Here is a 22,788-nt window from a genome sequence, read left to right on the forward strand (position 1 = left end):
GGACTGACAGATCACCCAACTAGGTCCCCAGAAGCAGAGATAAAACTAACACCATCAGGGCTGAGGCTGAACCCAAGATGGAAGAATCGTATTTTAAAATCGAGCCACAGAGCTCTGATACAGCCCCTATGCTGAATGTAGCATGCCATATAACAGGGCATATTCTAGTTGTTGAGAAACAAATGCACTAAAGTTTGTCTTGGCCTAGCTGAAACAAAGACAATCTCTGGCATTTCTCCTTCTTGAAAAACACATTAGTCCGTTCTTCTGAGACCCAACATGACATGTTTAAGAATGTCTGTGTACACTAGATTTTCCTTGGAAGTATACAAAGTCATATAATATTAATATTTCCTCAGGATACAGCAAATTTCATTCTAATCTCTGTCTTGGATAGCATGTTGACCAAGAGGGAAGAATAACTGTACCTGATCCTGTGGTTTGATGGTAATTTAACTGATGAAGTAATTTCTCAAAATATAAACATAATGAAATCTAGTAATGACAATAGCTCTCAACTTGTGTTAAGTAGTTTAAAAGAAACATATAATGTGCATATGTACATAGAATTGATAAAATGAAGTAAAATATGAACATTTAATGAATACAAAGAATTTCATTTTTCCTGACATCTTGTGAATTTTTGAAATTATGGTAGAATAACAAGAAACCTTTTATAACAGATACTATTAAAGTTGCTCATGAAACTTACACAAATCAGGTGCCATATTTTTCTTATTTGACAGGTGACAGATCTTAGATTTTACAAGATACAGGAGATGACCCAATCACAAATTTAACCCAAATATGTTTGTATCCAAAATTTTTCAGTCTATTGGAATCTCTTGACACCAACTGCCTTGTTTCTAAACAGAGGAATCTCCTGGGGAATTCATAAAGTCTTTCTTTACTGCATCTTAAGAGATGTGCAGTTAATGAACCGTTCCTGTCTGCTGAGCAACACAGAGAAAGCTGGAGTGTTTAACCTCAGATCACTGCTCAAACAACTTCCAGAATGGTGTTAGCATTGACACCCGCACAGAAATGCCCAGCAGCTTGTGGGGATGCAAGATGGTCTTCTCCCCTCCCCAGTCTTCAGGATCTACATTCCAAAGGCCCATACATGACTGAAATCAAACATAACCTTGGTCTGTATCCCTATTGTGATTTCCTCTATATATGTACCCAAGAAAAAACTTAACCTTTAACTCATACACATTTATACTTAAATAACGATAAATAATGATAAATTACAATTTTTCATTGCTACAGTTTTCCCCCCACTTTCTGTCTGCTGTTCTATAAAAGTATATTGATCTTGAGCACTCTCATGCCATGACAATCTATCTGATAACCTAAGCAGCTACTTAGTGATAGGCAGGAACCATATACAGAGTATATAAAGAGGTGATTCACATCCCTGTTGGGAAAAGCAAGGCACTATACCGTTATTTCCAACTCAGCATGATCCACAACTAAAAACGCATAAACTGGTCATTTCTGGAATTTTCTAGTTATTATTTTTGAGTTACTGTAGAGTAGGATAATACAATTTGCACAAAGTAAAAAATAGACTACTGCTTCTATATTGTGCTTCCATCAGTCCCCTTCATATTCTCAGATGTAAACTGAGTTACTATTTGTAAAAACAGTTTTCCTTAAGATGACTTTAGTTCAATATCGGGACTTGTATAGGAGAAGGAGAGATCTGACTCTTGTACTCTGACTTCCACTTATACACTGATTGAAAGACACACCACCACTATCACTGTCACTATCTACACACACACACACACACACACACACACACACACACACACACACACACAGTGAAAATGACCTAAAATTTTACAAATTCAAAACCAGTGTCACTAGCAGACTTCTTCAGGATTCCATGTAGGTAGGAAACAAAGTTACAAATAATTGTGCTACACCACCACAGTTTTTTGGAGCCTGCAGTTTTAAGAGGAAGACTGAGATCTGAAGTCAGAAACTCTTAGAATAAAGATCATGAAAAACATGATGTTATAGTGTTTCTACTCCTAATACATAATAAATGGAACAAGAATTGCATCTATCTAGAAGAATATTTGAGGTATATATGCATAGATCTGTGTGGCAACATTACCTACCTCTTCCATGTGTACCGATTTCATAATACACACTAGGGATAATAAGACCTGACTTTTAAGTTTATTGTTAAAAGTAAAATATAAAACAGGCATAATGTGTAAGGTGGTGATTACATTTCTAAAGCATCCCGGGAAAGGTCATCTGTACAAATGTATACTTTCCATAAGTCTCTGATGCTTGTATGAATACACTAGGTCATGTAAGGACATGAGTTAACATTGCTCAGGAAAAAAAAAAAAAAAAAAAAAAAACCCTCTTCTTATCTTGGAAACATGGCTCATGCTATGCCTTTTTCTGTGTAGACTGTTTTTCAAAATGACATGAAGGAAACTAGAAAAAAAAAAGTGAACATACATTTATTTACCACCTACTAGTGTCATGTAACATTAAGAAAAAATGTTATTTGGGTATTTTAGTGAATGAACATTCGCTATGTATACACGTTCAACCAAAAGAAGTAAAGTGTGGTGAGTCAAGACTATAACTCAGTGTTAGAGTCTTCACCTAATAGTCAAAACACGCTGGGTCTGATTCCAAGGGCAAAGTGTAAATATATTAAGAACTTCTTGTTAATGAGGGTAGAGAATAAGATGAGATCTCGGCCTTTCTTTCTAAGCTCAGTATTTCTTCACAAAGTTGCTAAGACATTTGACACAGTGATTTTGATAATATGACAAAAAGTACTCCATACAGTAACTTTAGCATTATTTCTGTTTAGCTAGCAAGGGTTTGCTGGTCATCACAAGTTGCCACCAATATAGCGTTCTGCACTGTCCTATGTGTTCTATATCTTTCTAGAAAGGTGACATGAAGTGAACTGCACTACACTGAAGCTAAGGAAGGAATTTAGACTCAGCCACAAGGGAGAGAAAACAACTCACAAGCAAAGAAAGAAAATATCAAGTTTTTACATTCAGAAAAATAATTTCTGCACAAGTGAGAAAGTTGTGCCAGGGAAAATGTGACTCCAGTATGGAGAAGATTGCCTCAGGTAATGCCACACCCCTAGCCCCATGGATAATAGATACATTCAGAGTTAATGAGATAGGAATTGTTTTCAAGATAAAGTATTCCCTTTTACTTTTTTTTTTTTTTTTTTTTAATAGATGTCTGGGTTGGGACTGACAGATGGGTTTTAGGAGTCCTGAGGATAATTTGAGCCTTAAATTCCAGATACTTCAGCAAGACATGAGAGCACTGGTTAATATAGTGTTGTGAGTGTATGTCTGTAGGTGTGGATATCAACCTACTGTAAGTATTTCATTTCAAAAGGCTACCCCATGGAGACAAAAAGCCTGAGGTAAATATACAAACACTACTTCCTGCTTTTTACTGGAGGCTTAACTTGTCAGTGATCATGATTTACATAGTGATCTTCTCCTCCCTGGCTGGGAAGTTGCATTAGCTTCAAGCTATGTGCTCTGTTAAAGAGGCAGGAGGAGAGAGATCCTTCCCACTTCAAGCTGTTTTAGATTGTTGATGTGAGATCTGGATAATGGAGGAGAACTGGTCTCAGCAAGAATTCTAAGACTACAGTAGAAGTTATTTTAAAAATAGATGGAGTTGTTTAAAGAGGAAAGAGATGCTGGAATATTACTGCCTTGCATTTTCTTTTCTTTCTTTCTTTCTTTCTTTCTTTCTTTCTTTCTTTCTTTCTTTTTTGTTTTGAGACAGGGTTTCTTTGTGGCTTTGGAGGCTGTTGTCTTGGAACTAGCTCTTGTAGACCAGGCTGGTCTCGAACTTGCAGTATAACTTATGCTTATACCTCTGCCTCTGCCTCCCAAGTGCTGGGATTAAAGGCATGTGCCACCAACGCCTGGCCACTACCTTGCATTTTCAAAGTGAATTTTTATTTTATCTATAAATTATTTTGCACATCATGTCACCTTAGCAAAATCCCTAACATACTTCATGCCTCAATACTATTGAACAAAAGTACCAGAGGACTTTTACCCAATCATTTGTCAGTACTTTAGAATAACAAGTTATCCAATTATACTGATTTTGGAAAGAAATCTATAGGTAGTCGCACTAGTTTCAAAACTATAAGTGTGTACTTAGCTAAATGTTGTAATGGGAGTACTTTAAAAAAAAAACTAAATTTTTCATGACAGACTACACATCAGAAAACTTTGAGAGAAAATCATAAAAAATATAGTCAGGCTTGAGATCCAATTCAGAAACTGCAATTGGAAGACCATAGATAAATTATAGAACCTTATGAAATCAGTTAGTGTCTACACACTGACACACATTCGAGAAGGCACCTTGTCATGGTATGAATGCTTGATTTCTAGTTTTGGGGCTGAAGGAATAAGGGATGTGTCCGTGTTAGAGAAGGATATCACCTCAGATGGGCTTTGGGCTTTCAAAAGTCTGCACCATTCCAGTTGGCTCTTTCTGCCTGTGCTTGCAGCTCAGATCTAAGCTCTCAGCCACTGATCTAGCACCATGTCTGCCTGCCTGATGCTATGCTCTCTGCCATGGTGGTCATAGTCTCTACTATTTTCTGGACCATGAACCCGAAATTAAATATTTTCTTTTATGAATTACCTTGGTTATTGTCAACTGTCACAACAATAGAGAAATAATCAAGACATAACTCATGAGAGCTCTATAGGCATTGAGTGAGATATATCTTGAGTGTTCTGCCTAGAATCATAAAAGTACTTAATCTGTTCCTCAGTCCCATGTTGATTGATTACAATCAGATTTCTTCTTTCTTTAGGGAACATTTACAAAATGGGATTAGAATACAGTTACATATAAATATGAAATTATTTTGCAAAACATCCCGTTTTAATAAAATAAATCAAGGAAAATCTTAGATGAATATCTAAGGACTAAAACATGTAACAAATGATGGCTTTAAACATCACTATGAATTAATTTATGGGGGCATTTTGTGGTTAGAAAAATAGATATTATTTGAAGAGTCAATAATCATTTATCCAAGTAGGGAATTGGTCCTTCACATCTATGTGAGCATACTTACTTAAATTATTACAAATCTAAATTCTTTCTGCTCACTGTTTATGAAATGTTCTATTAAGTTTGTATTTTTCAACAAAATATCTGATAATACAAATCATAGCATTTTTAAAAAAATTGAGAATGTGGAGATAAAGCCATTGTTTAAATGGCATAAAAAGGGAAATAATAAATTGAAATGTAGTTATTACAATAGAATAATTTTTACCAAATGTGTTTTAATAACTTTTTATTTATTGAAAAATCTCATTATAGTGCCTATTATTGTGAAGTGGTAACTGCATCTTCATAATAACAATAAACTGGAACAGCACACGGTGATTTATGACTTTAAACCCAGTGTTCTGAAGGCAGAGACAGGCAGATTTCTGTGAAATGGAAGCCTTACTGCTCTCCATAATAAGCTGGAGGCCAGCCAGAGTCACAAGTGAGACCTTGGTAATGGCTTCAGAAGTATACACTAACTCGATTGTGTGCACCTGTGTATATGTGCAGGAGTATTTATGTTCCCTGGAGCTTCAAATCTAAGCCTGTGACTCAAAGAGTTTGCTTTAGGTGAATCAATATGTCTGAAATAGTAAATTACAAAGTGAAAACTACTATTTACTTAAGGAAAAGCCAACCAGCAGTGAATTTCAGCTCCACAGCCCTCATGCCATAGCATCTCCACTTGTAAGTGGAACCATGAGAAAAGTTTTTATTGTGCTGAGACTTTCACAATATTTGAAATATGAAGCCAGGACCTATAGGAGCTTCCAGGAGCTGCAGAAGAGGAAGCTTTTGCATTTGCAAAGGCTCTTGGAAGTCCCTGCTCCAAAGCAGGCATCCTTTCTTCAGCATCCTCAGTCACTCTCAGGGGAGAAGAGCATTCGCGTGCAGCCCTTTGCTTCCCTCTCACTCTTGCATCTCAGTAGTTCCTGGGCATGTTGATTTCCTTTGTAAATGTGACAGAGTTTCTCTGCTAGGCAGTTTATAGTAGGCAACTATACACAAACACTTGCAGAGCCTGAGGACTTGAACTCACACAAATCCAAGCCTGTGACTATTTCCAAGCAAAACAAAAACAAAATTAAAAGATCTGTAACTGCTGAAGATTTCTTCAAAGTTTATCAAAAATCTCTGCAGTTTTTTTTTTTTTTTTTTTTTTTTTGCATTTCTGCTTTTCTGGGCTACATTATGCATTGCCCAGAATGTGGGGTGCTAGGTTATATTAAGGAGCATAATCTTGGATAATGGGAAGCTAAGAGGTCACAAAACAGCATGAGCTTTGAAAACCTGCTTTAATAACATCCCTGGGGAGGATGTCTATTATTAATCCAGGTTTGCAGTCTCCATCCGCCAGGGTAAATAGGGAAGCTGTTTGGTGCCTGGGTTTAAAGAGACCATATAAGCCACGTGATTAGATGGAGAGCTTAAAAGGTGATGGGATTTGGGGCTTTCTTACCTCCAGCACTGGCATGCTTCAGGATTTAGGAGTAAGAGGCCTACCTACTGGATATATGTCAATAATGTCAACATCCTTCCTAGTAGAGAAGAGTAGCCATAAGGGAATTGCCTCTTGTTGTGCTCAGGATTGGATAGAAGATGCAGGAGGAACAGGGTCATAGTAAATGATTAAGACGAGATGCTCGGTTTTATTTTGGGCCACATACTATCTTATTGTCCTTCTTGGTCTGCTGGGTTGTTGGGGTAACAAAAAAATTGTTTTGAAGAGCAAACTGCGTTGGATAAAAATAAGTTTTCCATGTTTCCATTTTCCAAAAGAGAATATCCATGTGGGAAGAAACATAAGGGATAACCACATAAAGAGAGGGAGGGTGTGCCTCAGAATAGCAGAAGGAAGACTTGCTTTTATAAAGCCCATTTTGCACTCCAATCCCAAATTTCCATCCTATTGACCACTCCATAGAATGACTCAGTATCTCTGAAGATATGTGCTCTTTGAGAACAGTGATGCTAACATCCTATCTCAAAAGTGATACCTGAATACATTGCCGTATAAACTAGAAGGCACTAGCCCTTTGAAAAGTATTAATTGCTTTGACCCCATTTAACATAGTTGTCAACTTTCACCGTGCATATTATTTATTAGCTAATTAAATATCTATGTGCTCAGATGTATTTGTAAACTTCTCCCAGCTATCTCTAAAGCCATTTTAAATTTAAAAATAATTGCACAAATTAAGTTGCTTCTGTGACCAAATAAAACAAAGAAAAATAACTCAATGATTTTGGTTTTGCTTTTCCAATGTCCCCTGTGGCTGGCTCATGTAACAAGGGAATGAAGAAAGGACAGACACACAGAAACACACACTCAAAACCTGGAATCAAGTGACTCCTGCTAGCTCTGATGGAGCATCATCTATTCAACAATCCAGAACCTCTTTGCTGTATTACATACAATCCTAGAAGGAAGCATCAGCTAGGAGGTCTCAGGATGAGGGTTTCATTCATTTGGGAGGAAGAAGCTACAGTTGCTAGTTTTTGCAAATGTTGTTCAATAGCTTATAAGCACTTTTACTTGAACTAGAAGAACACTTTGCCATTCCTTTGAGGCTTACTCGGAGGTAGGATTTGAAAATCTTCCATGGATCTGAAATGTTGTCATCCTTAGCATGGACATGCCCATATCAATCACTCGGGACTTCTTCAATTCCCTACATATTTTTCAGGGATTCTTCTGTTCTCAGTATATCCCAAGTGAACACTCATAATTAAACAGTTTTAAAAGACATGATTGACCAAAAGCTTAACTAATAATATTATTTCTACTTTCCCATTTCTCCTCTAAGTTATACTAGAGATTGTAAATATGAGCTGTAAGTTATAATATTTTAGATAGTCCATATTAAGTCATATTCCTGATGAGTTTTAAAGCAATTGTTCACATACCACCCCTCCTTACCCCCACCCCTGCACCAACTGCTAGAATACATAAAAGGTTAAGAGTGAGCATTTTATTCCTAAATGTTTAAGAAGAAAGATCATCGTGTATGTTGGTTCACTCAAAATGTTCCAACTTCCTGCTGAGTCTGGCCAGCCATGGTTATTCAGCAAATGTCATATGTCAAAATGAAAATACACTTCTCTTCAAAAATAGCATAACTGCATGGTCAGAAAAGCTTTCTAGGTATGTTAACTTATCTAAACACATCTGTCCAGGGACTAAAATAGAGCAGTCTCCACCTGGCCAGACTCACCAGTGGCCCTCAAATCCAGCCAATACACCTTTCCTCTACCACATCTCACAGCCACAGCTACCTCCCATCACTCATTCCTTCTCTTTCCCTTCTCTCCTGCCTCCTCCACTATCTCACACTTTCTCTCTCCCAAGCCTGACATTCATCCTACCTGCTCCCTTTTCAAGTTTTTCTTTCCTATCACTTTGGATCTAGTAAATTTTGTGATCTTGTGGAAATATCTGTCATTCTGTAGGTTTTCTGATTCTTGGCTACTGTTTTGTAATAGTCTGGTATACCTTAGTTAAAGTTTCTATAGATCTGCTAAAATGCCTGTGACCAAAAGCAACTTTGGGGGAAAAACATTGATTTCATCTTATATTTCCAGGTAACAGCACATTATTGAGTGAAGTCAGGGCAGGAACCTGGAGGCAGGAGGAGATACAGAGCTCATGGAGGAGTGCTGCTTATGGTTTTCTTTCTCAGGGTTTGCTCAGTCTGATTTCTTATAGCATCCAGAACCAACAGCCATGAGGTGGTACCACCTTAAGTTATCTGAGCCCTCCCTCATCTATCATCAATCAAAAAAAATGCCCCACAAATTTGCCCACAGGCCAATCCTGTGGGGGTATTTTCTCAGTTGAAGTTCTCCCTTCCCATCTGAATCTAGCTTGTATCAAGTTGTTTAAAAACTAACTCACATGGTTGACTAGTTATTTGAGAGTGTGACACAACGCTATCATCTACAACCTTCTATACCATCCTCACACCTATCCTGGGATGCATGCAACCTATGAGCCATGAGTTGGACATGCCTAAATATCAATGCTTTGTGAAACTTACATTTTCAGTTCCAGAATTCTGTCTCACTGTGTATTTGCTGCATTGCTCTGTGATTTTTATGCTCTTAATTCCATTCCATGCCTTATCTTGTATGCATGGATATAGTTTTGGGAGGTGCTGAAGTACCTATATCACTGTGGTTATGATTTTATCATTCAGTTTCTTCCTTCTGCTACCTTTCCTTCAAAAGATGGGTGGAGGGAAAAATATGGGAATATTTAAATACATTCCTGGTAACCTTGCTGGTGTATTGATTTGGAAAGGGCTATATAAAATAATCATACTATTAACCCATGAGTCTAATGACAGGGAGGGTATGGGGAAGACGTGAGGAACAGTAGCCTTACTCAATAAGATTAAAAATAGCAAACATGTAAGATTTCTGAAAACACCATCACAAAGCTGATTATAAAATACCCCTGCAAAGGCAGAATATACGTGTGTGCCCATTTGTACATGCTCACACATGCCACATAAGGCAAACTGCTGCAATATTAATTCACTTACTGGCTTAAGCTCACAAGCACATAAAAAAGAAAGAGAAAGAAACATTTCACTATAAATAATGCTGCCACATTCTAAATAAAGCCTTTGGGTATCTGGGGAGTCTGACTTGCTTTGAAGGGTTATTGGATTTGGTCAATTTTAATAGCCATGTTTGCTCTTTCCCCAAATTACTTTTCCTCAGAGAATTGTCTAGAGGCATGAGGGGTTTATTCTCAGTGGATCCAGTGGATACTATATGTCAGCATCAGAGAACATGGCCAGGATACCCAGAAGAATGGTATTATATTCAGGATTGAAAAGCAAGAAGAGGGGCAGAAAAGGTGAAACAAAAAGGCACAGAATCATTCAAAATGGATACACAGAGTTACACATGGCCACAGGAACTCATCGCAGAGAGCTTAGCGAATTGTTCTCACCACCTCTGGAGCCTGGGCAGTACTGCCCACAGCTCAGATTCCAGCATGGAGGGGGCTGTTCCTGAATTATTCAGCATTAGCACAATTAGTTCAGGCAACTTGAGGGTAAAAGCATTGTGTCTTCTTTTAGTTTCTGTCTACGTGTACAGGATTTTATGTTTCATTCTCCTCAACTGGTCCACTTCACTTTCTGCTGTTCTGGTAGTTCCCACTTTAAGAGAAACCTAGAAAAATCTCATGCTTCTGACATAACACTTCAGTGAGCTGACTTAATGCCTCTACTCTGGAGCAGCTAAGAACCACAGCTGGCTCTGGGAAACCATTTCCTTCTCCTCACAGGATCATTGAAAATTGGCTGCAGTAAAAAAAAAAAATAATCTTAATTCTCATGGCTATACATTGAGGGATAATATCAATATGCAAACATATTTAGAGGAATTAAGAAAAAACAACTCACTTGCTAATGCTTTCTCCACATCATCTTCTGTTACTTCATCAGTCAGCAATGATGGGTTGAACAGTGTGTGTGTATGCAATAACAATGTAATTAGATTACTTGCAGATGACAGATGAATGCTATGTGTGTGAATATATGATCTTTTCTGTGTCTGTGTGTGTACATGTTCATGTTTGTATGTGCAGAGTGTTTGCATGCTGTGGTGCATCTGCACAGGTCAGAGGACAACAAATACCTTGTTTGAAACAAGTTTTCTTGCTTGCTACTGGCTACCATTGCCAAGCCAGCTGTCCTGAAAGCTTCCCAGGATTGTCCTATCTCCCTTCTTACTCTAGGATTGCTGATATAGTAGGCCCACACTGCCACCTCATTTGGCTTTATATGAGTTCTGATGATCTGAAGTCAGGTTCTCAGGTTTGTGTAGAAAGCATGTTAACTAGTGGACCGTCTTCTCATCCTCCAAATATGTTTGGCTGAGACAAGGCTTTCCTTAAATTTTTTCTGTCCCAGTTTCCCTAGCACTAGGATTATAAGTGTGTATATCACCATGGCTAGCTTACCACATATTTTAAAATGAGAAAGTTAAAACACAAGAGAGAAAGAGAAATATTGTGCTAACCCTCCTAAATTAAAAAAAAAATTTAAACCCACAAATCACTGTGACCCTGAAACCTGTCTTTCCTGGGACCAAACTGCAACAGTGTCATCTCCCTATAAAGAAAAGAAGGCACTCACTACAAGAGGATGCCTCAAGAACGTATTTTCTTACTCACAGGATACAAGAACACATTCATTCTTACCAGCAAAGTGTATCCAGATGTTTGCAAAGAAGTCTTGCAACTCAATAAACATTTCTAATATGTGTTATTACCAAACTACTATTACATTCTAATCATGAGAATAAATGTTAGTATTCATGACTGGTTTTATTTTCCTTATCTGAAAATTGGGGTCTCACCCTAGGACATTAAGAACTTAGCACTTAGGATTCAGATGCTATAATGTTACCATGGTTACCAGAGAAAGCTTTGAAGTGCCCTGCCCAGATTTAACTCTGGCTTTATCACTCACTATTTGTTATATTTGTGCATCCAAAAGTCTTTAACTCTTCTTGTCAGTGGCGCTTGCATGGTAATGACTAAATAGTACCTTTTCCAATGGTTTGCTGTGAGTCTTGACCAGGAACCTACATAAAATGTCATAGTGTAAACCCTCAGTAGATACTAAGTGCTTACTGTTGTACATTAAAATTGATAAACTGATTTTTCTTCCCCTCTTTAATGTCACTGAACAATGTCATGAATTTCATAGTTATCACCATGATATTCACAGCAGCAACTGTCTGTTCTACCCAGCTGGTCTCCCTGCCCCCAAATATTAGAAAGAAATAGAAATATACAGCCAGTATTTTATTCCCTGTTCATTCCCAATCTTTCTGAGCAAGCTCATTTGGATTCTGCTATTGACTCCACTGAAGCCCAGTGACATTTGATCCTCTGTAGATTCCAGAGCACATCTGTAGAACTGTGGTAAATACAGACAGAAAAGGAAGAAGCTCATGGCTCCAGGGAGGTAACAGGAAACATTAACACATGGCCTTGGATGTAGAGGTCAAGGGGCTTCATGGACTCTTTCTTTGCCAGGTCGTACAAGATCATAAGCCCAGTGCCAGAGAAAAGGGTCCTGCCGCATTGGACCTACCACCTACCACCTGGGTTCAAATGAGACAAGCAGCTACCTGCTCTCCAACTGTCTCCTGAAGATTCTTCAGACACCATCTTTGTGACTGTTTTTTGGTTTGTTTGTTTGTTTGTTTGTTTTTGTGTGGAGTGATGGGGAATTCAGTCTGGATGTCAAGAGTATATGAATAAAAAATTAATAGATAAATAGACTGCAGAAATCATGATTTAAGTTTTTGGGGTTGATTGATGATTGACGAATTTACTGAGAACTATGTATTTTAATGTTTTCTTAATATTTTAATGCATTGCTCTGTACATACAGCTAAATTTTGCAATTACTTAAATGTGAATATATTTAGATGCTCAATGCTTTCATATGCACACACATGACCTGAAGATATTGTTAAAATGCAGGTATGATTCAGTGAGTCTGGATAAACACATGTTGAAAGCTCTTACCAGCTCCCAGGCACTGCCACTGCTGCGGGTCTAAAAAGCTTACACTGAGTTATAAGAACACAGTCTGTCATATTCTTCGCCAAGTTATAGCATCTAAAAGGATTCTTCAATGATTTGTAACCTCAGGAGTTAATGTGAGTGCTTGTTGAAGAACAAGCCCACATCTTAACTGAATGAACATTCAGAATTCAGTCTGTTGACAAAATTGCCTTTATTTTAAAATATATGAAGATGTGAGGCCATGACTAGATTATGCTGGAGTGGGGCTGGATTTAAACTAAACACAATGGAAATGACATGAACAGGTAAAGTATACTGTGATATATGTAAAACACTAGCATCTAGGAAACATGCACAGCCAGGCAAAAATAAGACCTTGGAAATTCGCTAGCACACTGACCTTTCTTAACTAGTATAATTCTATAACTAATATTCCTAGGTAATTCTTGCTTTGTAAAGGGTTAAAACAAGCAAGAAAACTGACTATACTACCTAAAGACTTACAAGGTAATTTCCCACTTAAAGACCGTAAATAAAGCCTTCACATCTGCTTAATAGTTGGTGTTCCATGGTAATGAAAGCCATTTACTATTCCCACAGCAGTGCAGAAACACTTCCTTGTTGCATGAATATGATTAAATATGTTTAGTGCTGTAATTGATTAATTGATGAGATTCACTGCTCACTGACCAAGGGTGTCAGACAGGTACAGTTTTTCTTTTTCTTTTTTTCTTTAAGATTTTATTTACAGAGTTAATTTCAAATGAAATAAATTTCCAAGAATTTATTATGGATTGGTGGCACTCTGAGCTTTTTTATTAAAAAAATGAGCAGAATATGATTACCATTTATTTTCAGTAATTTTGTGGGTTTTAATATAGGGGAAAACATTATGAAAATAAAATGCAGAACATTATTTTGTAAACAAAGTGATAATATGGCCATTCCTACTAGAAATGAAGATTGATTACATCAGTCCATCTTGCTTGCCTGGAGGTATTAATTCCTCACTTTGTGTGAAGCAGCTTGCCTGGATGCCACTTACTCATTATATATTTGCATTTTTTTCCTGTGACTTCAGGTTGTTTTCAATCTGATAAATACTTTTATAAAAACAGTGGATAGTGGTTAGAGAACTGTTTAGTATTCTCCTTAAACTACTGAAAAAAAAAATCCAGAACCCAGGTAGTGAGTAGGTCTTTGGCAGGGTAACAGAGAATGACAGCAGAAGGGCAGGAAGCTGGGGGATGGGAACTCACAGGTTATTAAGGTAGTAAGTATTAGAACCCACACGTATACATTCAACATTTGATTATATACATTTTCACATGAATATGTGAATACATATCTGCATAATACATTTGTGTCAGGGATTTTGTGTCACATGTGCATAATATGATTCAATTCTATGCACATTTTATTCCTAATTTTTGACAATTGTAATGTTTCTATAATGTTCTAAAATTATCAGTCTTGAGTTTTCAGAGGCTTCATCCCATTCTGTCAAGCAGATAAGCCTTCCAGTTATTTAGTACTAAATTTCATGCAATATATTTCTATGGATTTTCATCCACCTATGTATGTATAATGGTAGGAATCAATTATGTATTTTTAATACTAGCAAACTTTTGCCCCTATTCATAAGATAGGATTATGTAACCTGCTTATTTTACCCATAAGTAAATGCTGTTACTTTGTTTCAGTTAGATTAACACATTAAGGATTAATGAAATCACCTTTAAAGGGATGATAAAATATACAAGAATCATTTTATAAGAAGTCTGATTTTGCTGGGTGGTGGTGGTGTGCACCTTTAATCCCAGCACTCCAGAGGCAGAGACCAGCAGATCTCTGTGAGTCTGGAGCCAGCTTGCTCTACAAAGCAAGTTCCAGGATAGCCTGAGCTACATAGAGGACCCCTTGTAAAGTCTGGTTTAATTTATTGTGCTGACTATCTGTAGGCATAAGCCTCAGTTATCTTCTCGTTTTCACCATGTCTGCTTTTTGCAGGAAGTAAGCAATTTATTTACTTATAATTCTTCCATTTTTTCTGTAGCATTAGGACCTAATATAAGCATCACAATCTATTTCCTATTTCTAGTTCATATGGAATAATACAGCAAATAGAGTGTACAATTTTAAAACATGAGGAAATGCAATTTGTCTCTTTACATTTTCTCAAAATCATTCATCTAAAATGAAAATGTACATGGACACCTACTCATATCTGAAAGGGCAAATATCACACCCATAGACTAAAAAGTGTTTTGCACATTTTCAGTAAAATGCAGATGACTTTATTTGGGTGCATAAGCAAAAATAAATAAATAAATAAATAAAATAAAATACAGAAGCGTTTGAGTAATGTGACAATATAATCATATTTTTTAGAAACAAAACTTCAAAACCAGAGAATATTTAGACAATCTTTAAAACTCTATCACATGGTGTCTTTTTAAAGAATGGAACAACCATTGTGGGAGTGTAAAACTTCAGAAAACAACAACAAAATCAGCTGTCTGAGATTTCAGTCAGCTGAACAAGACTTAATACTGTATGTGAGCATGTGAGCGTTCAGCTATATTCTTATGTGTGCATGCATGTAAGCATGCAAGTGTGCCTGTGTATATGTATATGAGAGCCCACTTGCTTGTGGTCAGTTCCTCCGTGGATTTCAATAGTTGAGAGCATGACCTTCATTTATATAACCATCAAATGATTTCCAACTGTGCTGAGATGCCTGATATTTTCAAGTCAGGACACTGGGCAAAAGACAAGCAACATTTGTTGTTTGGCCAGATTGAGACACACAATGCTGACTTGTATTTTTTTTCCCAAATTATTGGTGCACATGGCTCTGTCTGAGTAAGCAGAAGCTTCACAGAACTGACAGTGAATTGTTCTTGCAAGGCCAAAGATACAATTTGGCTCTGGCTGCATTGCCCAGTGCTCTTAACATGCAAAGCCCTGGCAAAAATAATGGCATGTCAAGTGCAATTTTCCTACCAGCCGCTGACACCGTAAACTGTAATATAGTGTAATTACTTGGCATCGCATGTCCTTCATACTAAGTACCACCCAAACGATTGCCAAGTTACAGGGAAGAGAGAAGGTTAGAAGGTCAAATTTAAAGAGAGAAAATGAGTCAGTGCCTTGGAGGAAGAGGATTATAAATAGACTAGGCATCACCAGTGAGAGAATTACATCCAAATAAGGAACGCATCGGAAGCCCAGGTAGGAGGGAAACAGGGAGCAGACACAGCAGAGGAGTTTATGTAAGAGAGAGCTTTAGGACAGAATAATGCTGACCACCTGGACAGCCAGCTACCTTTGTCCAAAAATAAAGCAATGTGAGAAAAGGAGAGTCATAGGGGCTACAGAACAGGGACTGAAGAAACACAGGCTGAAAACTGAAACAGTTATATATTTGTGTGTTGTATGGGCATCTGTACCTAAAGCCTTGGTGACTGTATTTCCCAGCTAGTTGAGGGGAGTAGGGCTGAACTAAAAATTGAAAGTTCTCCCATAGATACTTGGTTGTCTCTTCACCTTGGAATGAAGACCCCAATCCTGAATTTCTGCTTTGCAGTATAATAGACTGAAAGCACATACTGGCACACGCACATGGGCACACACACACACACACACACACACACACACACACACACAGGTTTTATATTTTAGTGATGTGTAGTACTTCATGCCTGTAATACCCACACTTGGGTAGCTGAAGGACACTGCTGTGCATTTTAGACCTAAGCTACACATACTACCAGGCCAAGCTACAGTGTGTCCAACTTGTTTATATGAGATACTAGGCACCCAAGAATGGAGACCCTATGAATGGGGAATGAAGTTGGTAAACTTTTAAAAGAGGCTCCAGAGAACTTTCCTGTCCAATTTAGTCTACCAGAGGCACTATGCACACAGGAGTCTGTATCCTTAAAATGACCCTCACTGGAAACCTTTCTGGTACCCTGATCTCATACTTCCCAGTTCATCTCATACTGCTCTTTTGTCAGCCTTGTAGGGTGTGTGAGCTTACAGCATCGCCACTGAAGAATGTCATCTTGACATTATCTCTGCTCCCTACATAATTTTGGGTGTGCCATGTCAGGGATGCTTTGCCATTTTTCCTTGTGTCCTTTTTCACATGATTAATGTGTCTCATCTCACAGGTTATTTCTTTGGAACATGTCATGTGCCTACAGGATAGGTTAGCATCCTCTGTTTGCTCCCACACAAGCACATACCTTCACTTCAGAGTACTTTCCTCAATTTAATATGACATTTATTCACACGATTAATTTTATCAGTCTCCTCTCGCTCCAGAGCTGTTTGTTCATTGCTGAGACTCCACTGACAATGGAATATCTAACAGATGTAACAGATGCAGATGCTCAACATTCAGACATGGTCTGTCTCCATACCCTGACTCCCTTACTACAGAGGCCTCTCACAGCCTGTCAGAAGATATGCATGCACAATTTACAAGGATTTTTTTTGTCTCAGTTACAAACTTGATCGAAAACCACTGTGGGATTTCTCCCCTTTCTTTCTTACTATCAGAAAACATGAGATTATTCTGTTTAATAGTCCCATGAACTGTTATACTCTTTGTCAGAATTTCCAGAGAAACTCAGTGCTGCCAGTTGGTAGTGACATGGAGCATTTACTATTTATGAGCTTATGAACAGGCTAGGGGTAACCTTCTACCACAGAGAACTGGAGACAACATTGGAGTCTGCTAGGGTTTTATTAGTCTTTCTGAAATTCTGAAAGATTATATCTAGACTACTTTGAAACAAAATCATACACAACAGTGTGAAATATATTACACTTGCCACTGGTGAGAGATCCAGGCTCCCAGAGATAATCCTGCAAACTCTTTGAAAGAGTAGTCTCTTTCATAAGTAGACATTCCACCTTTACTACCTCTAAAGAGACATTATAGTCAATACAAATAAACAATTGTAGCTCCCTGTCTGGTATAGCTATGTGAAAGAGAACACAAAAGAATTGTAAAAAACACTTTATTGGAAAATGCCACTTGAATTAAATCTAAATGAGCTTATATGGCTTCTCCAAACTCCTTCATTGTTTAGGTAGAATGTCCATTACAGCGTAGATAAAGACCAAGAAATACTAGAGGAACAACCATGTATCAGACAAAATGAAAGAGATCGAGTATCTGAAAATGGCTTCTACTTCCTTCTATGTTAACAAGAAATACAAAGACTAATGTTGCTTCTGACCACAGAAGTTTTCTATTATCTTTGTCTATGCCCATAACTTTATATCAGGTGTATCCAACTTGCAGCCAATGGACCACAAATGAGCATGGACAGCTATGAATGTGGTATATCACAAAATTGTACACTTACATAAAAGACTATGATATTTTTTCATAATTCAACATGAAGTTCTTGAGTGAGAACTTTGTGCATGACAATGTGGAGTAACAGTGTCAAATAGTTGGATATCCTCTGATTAATTGAAGTAATACCCACCTATTCTACACTGTCCCACCTGACTGAGAATCAGGAGCCCTTACTCTGATCCTAGGAAATATGGACCAGAGAAGGGGGGTCTCCTTTGTCACTATAGTCTTGTGCTCACCCAAAGAGTTATCAGTGATTGGCTGTTTCTGTTGTTTTGTTTGTTTCTCTAATATATCTAGTACAACTATGCACAAATCACACAAGATTAAGAACTCAATTATAATTATAATTAGTATATGACAAATATCATGCAGCCAACATTATTTCACTTTTAATATCTGTACTTGCACAACCCTTGAGAAACTTAAATAATTATCCTAGTGTTAACATGCAAAAAACGACAAAAACAATGCTCAAAAGCTGTGGAGAGTCTATCTCTTATACTTAGGTTCTTTTTCCACACCTAAATGCCACAAATATGTAAAAACAGAGCTTGGATAAGATGAAGGTGTATGTGCAATTCCGAAGAGCCCAGTGCTCAAAGGCTGGCTCTGCCCTTGAGCTTGAACTCAGCCTACCAGGTCTGAGGCCCCCAGCATAGCGACTTGCAGGAGGGCCTTTTAAAGAGCAGGTGTGCTCACAGGTAACTAATGCTTCTCAGCTGGGTCCTGGGGAGAAGCTCCACAGTGAAGTGGTTTAAAGAGTCAAATGTAGAAGAGTGTGAATAAAGCTAAAATATCATAAAACATCAGTGAGCGCCCCGAAGTGGATCATCCCTGCACTCAGCCTGACACATAATCTGAAGCAGTCATCTAAAATAGATTTTTTTCTTTTTTGCTTTACAAAAGTTCACAATACTAAAAAATTAAGGCTGTCATATTTTGGAGCAAGTTGATTTAAAGGGAAATACATGTGATTAAAAATATCTGCAGCAAAATTCTGTGAATAAAATAATGTAATTGTGTTTTTACAGTTGTTTGGGGAAATGGCCATAGTACAGAGCAGAGAGAAGAACTAATTCACATGCAGTGTCTATTACTGACAGACTCAAGAGCATGTTGGCTATTTGAAAGTCCCGAGGTTCACTGGGATTTCTATCATTCAAAGAAGCAGGACACCTCAAGCATTTGTAAACCAAACAGGAATCCTGAATGTCGGGCTGTTTGACACTATCAATTTTATTTCATTTTAGAAATGGAGGTGAAATCAACAATCAGATTCTAAATAAAAATATACTTGTTTAATTACTTTTTCTATTCACATCAAAATGGAGTGCTCTTCTGGGTATGATATATAGACTTATTTATATTATGCAGGACACATCTTAATTGATAAACTGTCGTAACAAGGTAACTATGAGAAGCAGGCAGGAATCATCCATCCATTAACTGCATATGCATGTAACTCCAGAGTTTCATATGGGATGAATATTGCTTGCCTTAAATCTGGTTAAAGAAAATTTGAATATAGAGAAGAGGTAATGTACAGCCTTTATATCCTGTACTCAAAACTCACATGCAAATTATAAACTCCAGGTACTTAGTTACCAAAACATAATATGGTATGATGGTTGAAATTATGATCTTGGAAATCTCCAACAAGATTTAATCCCATGTAGAACATTTACTTTCTCCATATTCATAATTTGATTTATTCATTTATCTAAGGTTTGGTTTTTGCTTTTATAGAAATGATAAAGCTAATCAGAAGTCTGTATCCAGAACAAGTGGAGCCAGATGCAATTTGGAATTCAGAACTTTTCCCATTTTTAGAAGCACATTAAAGCATATAAACTATAGATTAAGTAACAACCTCAGCAGGGTCCAGGGCAGCACCCCGTAATCAACTACATTAACATTTTTCCAGTGAAGTATAGGAACAGCCTTGTAATGGGATACATTATGACTATAAATAGCCTCAACTCACTTTTGCTACCAGAGCTTATATCAAAATAAAATCTTCTATGGATATTTTTCTTTAAGCAAAGGGATCACAAATATGTTTTAGTGTATATATTTTATATTGGTGCATATATGTGAATATATATACACTAAATATACATACATATACACTATCTGCCTTCACATTCATATGCATATAAGACCAACTATTGTACTATTGTTAAAGTAAAAAAATCTGTGCAAACAAAGTATTTTTATAATAACAATTAATACATAGTAAACACTCATTATTGACCAGAATATGAATTATTTGAAGACAAAGATCACTGCTTTAGTAGGATACTTCCAAGTGCTTGTACCTAGTGCCTGGTACCCAGGTAGGACTCCACGAAGCCTGGTATAATAGTACATGGTATCTACACACCTTCTCTGTCACAAACAACAGTTAACATTTGAACCACAAAGAGACAAACCTCGAGGAGTCTCAGTTGTTATACAGGAGGACAGAGCAAAGGCACCAAAACTGCCTTGTCAGACACTAGAGTTACATCTTGAAGATCTGTATGTTGAGCCCTGCCACTTCCCTTTTACGTCACTGAGATTGGGAAAGGAATAACATGTGATTCATTTATTAATCTTGTTTATCAGCAAAGTCAGCTATTGTCTGGTTCATGTTAGAAATTTTTTTAACTTTTTCTTTTTAATTTTTTTGTTATTTTCTTTTATTTAAAACTTTTTTCTCATTCTACATTCCAACCCCAGCTCTCCCTTACCCCCTTCCCACACCCCACCTCCTCACCTCGAAACACCCATCCAGTCCCCAGAGGGGGCAAGGCCTCCCCTGTGGAGTCAACAAAGATAGGCACACTTTTCTTTTTTGATAAGTGATTATCCTGTACCCTGGTAGTAGAAGATGGCCTTGAACTCCTAATCCTCCCTTCTAAAGGGATTATCAGTATGTACCACCACACTTGGTTTACAGAAAACCAGGGCTTCTTACATGCTAGGAAAGAATGCTACCAACTTTGACGTAGCATTAGCCCATCCCCAGAATGGGAACTATGGCAATCGTGAATGCTAAAATGAGCAAACACAAATGTTTCTGAGGAGTGAACATGTACCTGTCTTTGAATTACTGTAACACCATATTGGAGAGCTGGGAGCCAGTGTCTACAAGAAGAACTTGAAGCAATAATGAAACAAATGTAAACCCAGTGTAACATACAGGTAAACACTGGTATTCACTGCTGTACTCAAATTTTCCCTCTGTGTATTTGATCCCATTTGACAATGACAGAAATGAAGTTCTGTGAAGTGAGCACCAGGCTCTGCCCAGCGCTTTTGTTACAAATACTGCTTTGTTCTTCCTAAAGACTGAAACAGCAAACAATGGAATAAAAAGATATATAACCTTAAAATAGACGAAAATAGTATTTTGACAGTTGGTGGTGATAGGAATTCAAACTGGACAAAAAATGCTTGCAACTTCTAAGTACTAGATTCAAATACTAGAATCTAGAGAAAGGTTTGACAAAAGAGGTTTCACAAAAATAAGAAAGCATTTTACTTGTTTATGCATTATCCAAGTAGCTTGTTTTTCTGTAAAGGATGGAAGTGTTGTGGAAACTAACCCTTCCTAAAGGAATGTTTTAAATTGTGGGATTATTCATATTTCTAAAGAAACCAACAGGTTAGCTCACTAACCATCTGCTCTAAAGGATTTACAGTTAAGTGTGATGAAAAACTGTGTGGAGGCTGAAATGAAACATTTAAAGACTAGGAACAGAACCCTGAAAAGGGAGCTTAAAAATGAAACTTACCCGGCCAACAAGAATAGGTTCAGGTCCAGAAAATTCTTCCAGCACAAACATTTGATTCCAAACCCAGCCTCTTTTGGAGCGGTTCAAAATCCGCAGTTCTTCACTCTGCCTGCCTAGTTCCAAAGGGGATCCAGTGGATAATGTGTAAGCTTGATTCATCGGAGCCATGTACACACAAGTGGGGAGGGTAATCCATAATATTATTAATGGAGTCCAGAGGGCCACGATCGTCTCAGCTAGCCTTTCTGGCATGTTCCCACCAGTTAAGCAAATCAGCAGGAAAATGAGACAATTATTTTTTTTGCCTCCGGTCTGAAGCCATCCAATTCATCACGCAGTGTGGAGAGGTTACTTACAGCTCTGCCACGTGTTCAGAGAACCAGGAAACAGACATGTCTAAGCAGCTTCTCAAAGACCACAATCCACTAGCTTTTCTGTTCATTGAAATGTCCTGCAAATACAAGAGGGAAGAAGGGTAAGGCTCCACACAAACTGGTGTTACCAAACCAGGACTTTCCACAGCAACATAAAATGGTACAGATAACTAGCACTTCCCAAACTCTTGAGTTCAGAGAGTGGATCTGAGGAACTAGACTGAATAGGCTAACAAACTCATTTATATCTAAGCATAATTTAGAGTTTCGCATTCATTCCACAGCCTTGTCACTTGTCAAAAACAGCTTTAAGTAACAAAGTGGTGATCTTAACAGTTAGTATTCTCTTCTTTTCTCAATGTCACTTTCTCCTCATGAACCTCTCTCTCTCTGTGTCTCTCTCTCTGTCTCTCTCTGTGTGTCTCTCTCCTGTCTCTCTCTGTCTCTCTCTCTCTGTCTCTCTCTCTCTCTCTCTCTCTCTCTCTCTCTCTCTCTCTCTCTCTCTCTCTCTGCATCATTCTACTCTCTCCTGTCTTATTTTCTTTGTGATACTACTTGGGGTGTATATCAGCTACAAACTTTCTC

General features: G+C 37.6%; 1 protein-coding gene across 4 annotated transcripts in view; it reads right to left on the reverse strand.

Annotated features, from left to right (window-relative positions):
- The window catches only part of Cdh8 (cadherin 8), a 352,592-nt gene extending 330,511 nt beyond the window's left edge, over positions 1-22,081 (reverse strand). For all 4 annotated transcript variants that reach the window (XM_035442610.1, XM_035442608.1, XM_035442609.1 and 1 more), the window contains exon 1: positions 21,830-22,081. In XM_035442610.1, the coding sequence (XP_035298501.1) occupies positions 21,830-22,081 (252 nt within the window). The remainder of the gene's footprint in view (positions 1-21,829) is intronic.
- Positions 22,082-22,788: the final 707 nt, after the last annotated feature.

This window comes from Cricetulus griseus, chromosome 3, assembly GCF_003668045.3.
Source record: "Cricetulus griseus strain 17A/GY chromosome 3, alternate assembly CriGri-PICRH-1.0, whole genome shotgun sequence".
Taxonomy (NCBI): Eukaryota; Metazoa; Chordata; class Mammalia; order Rodentia; family Cricetidae; genus Cricetulus; species Cricetulus griseus.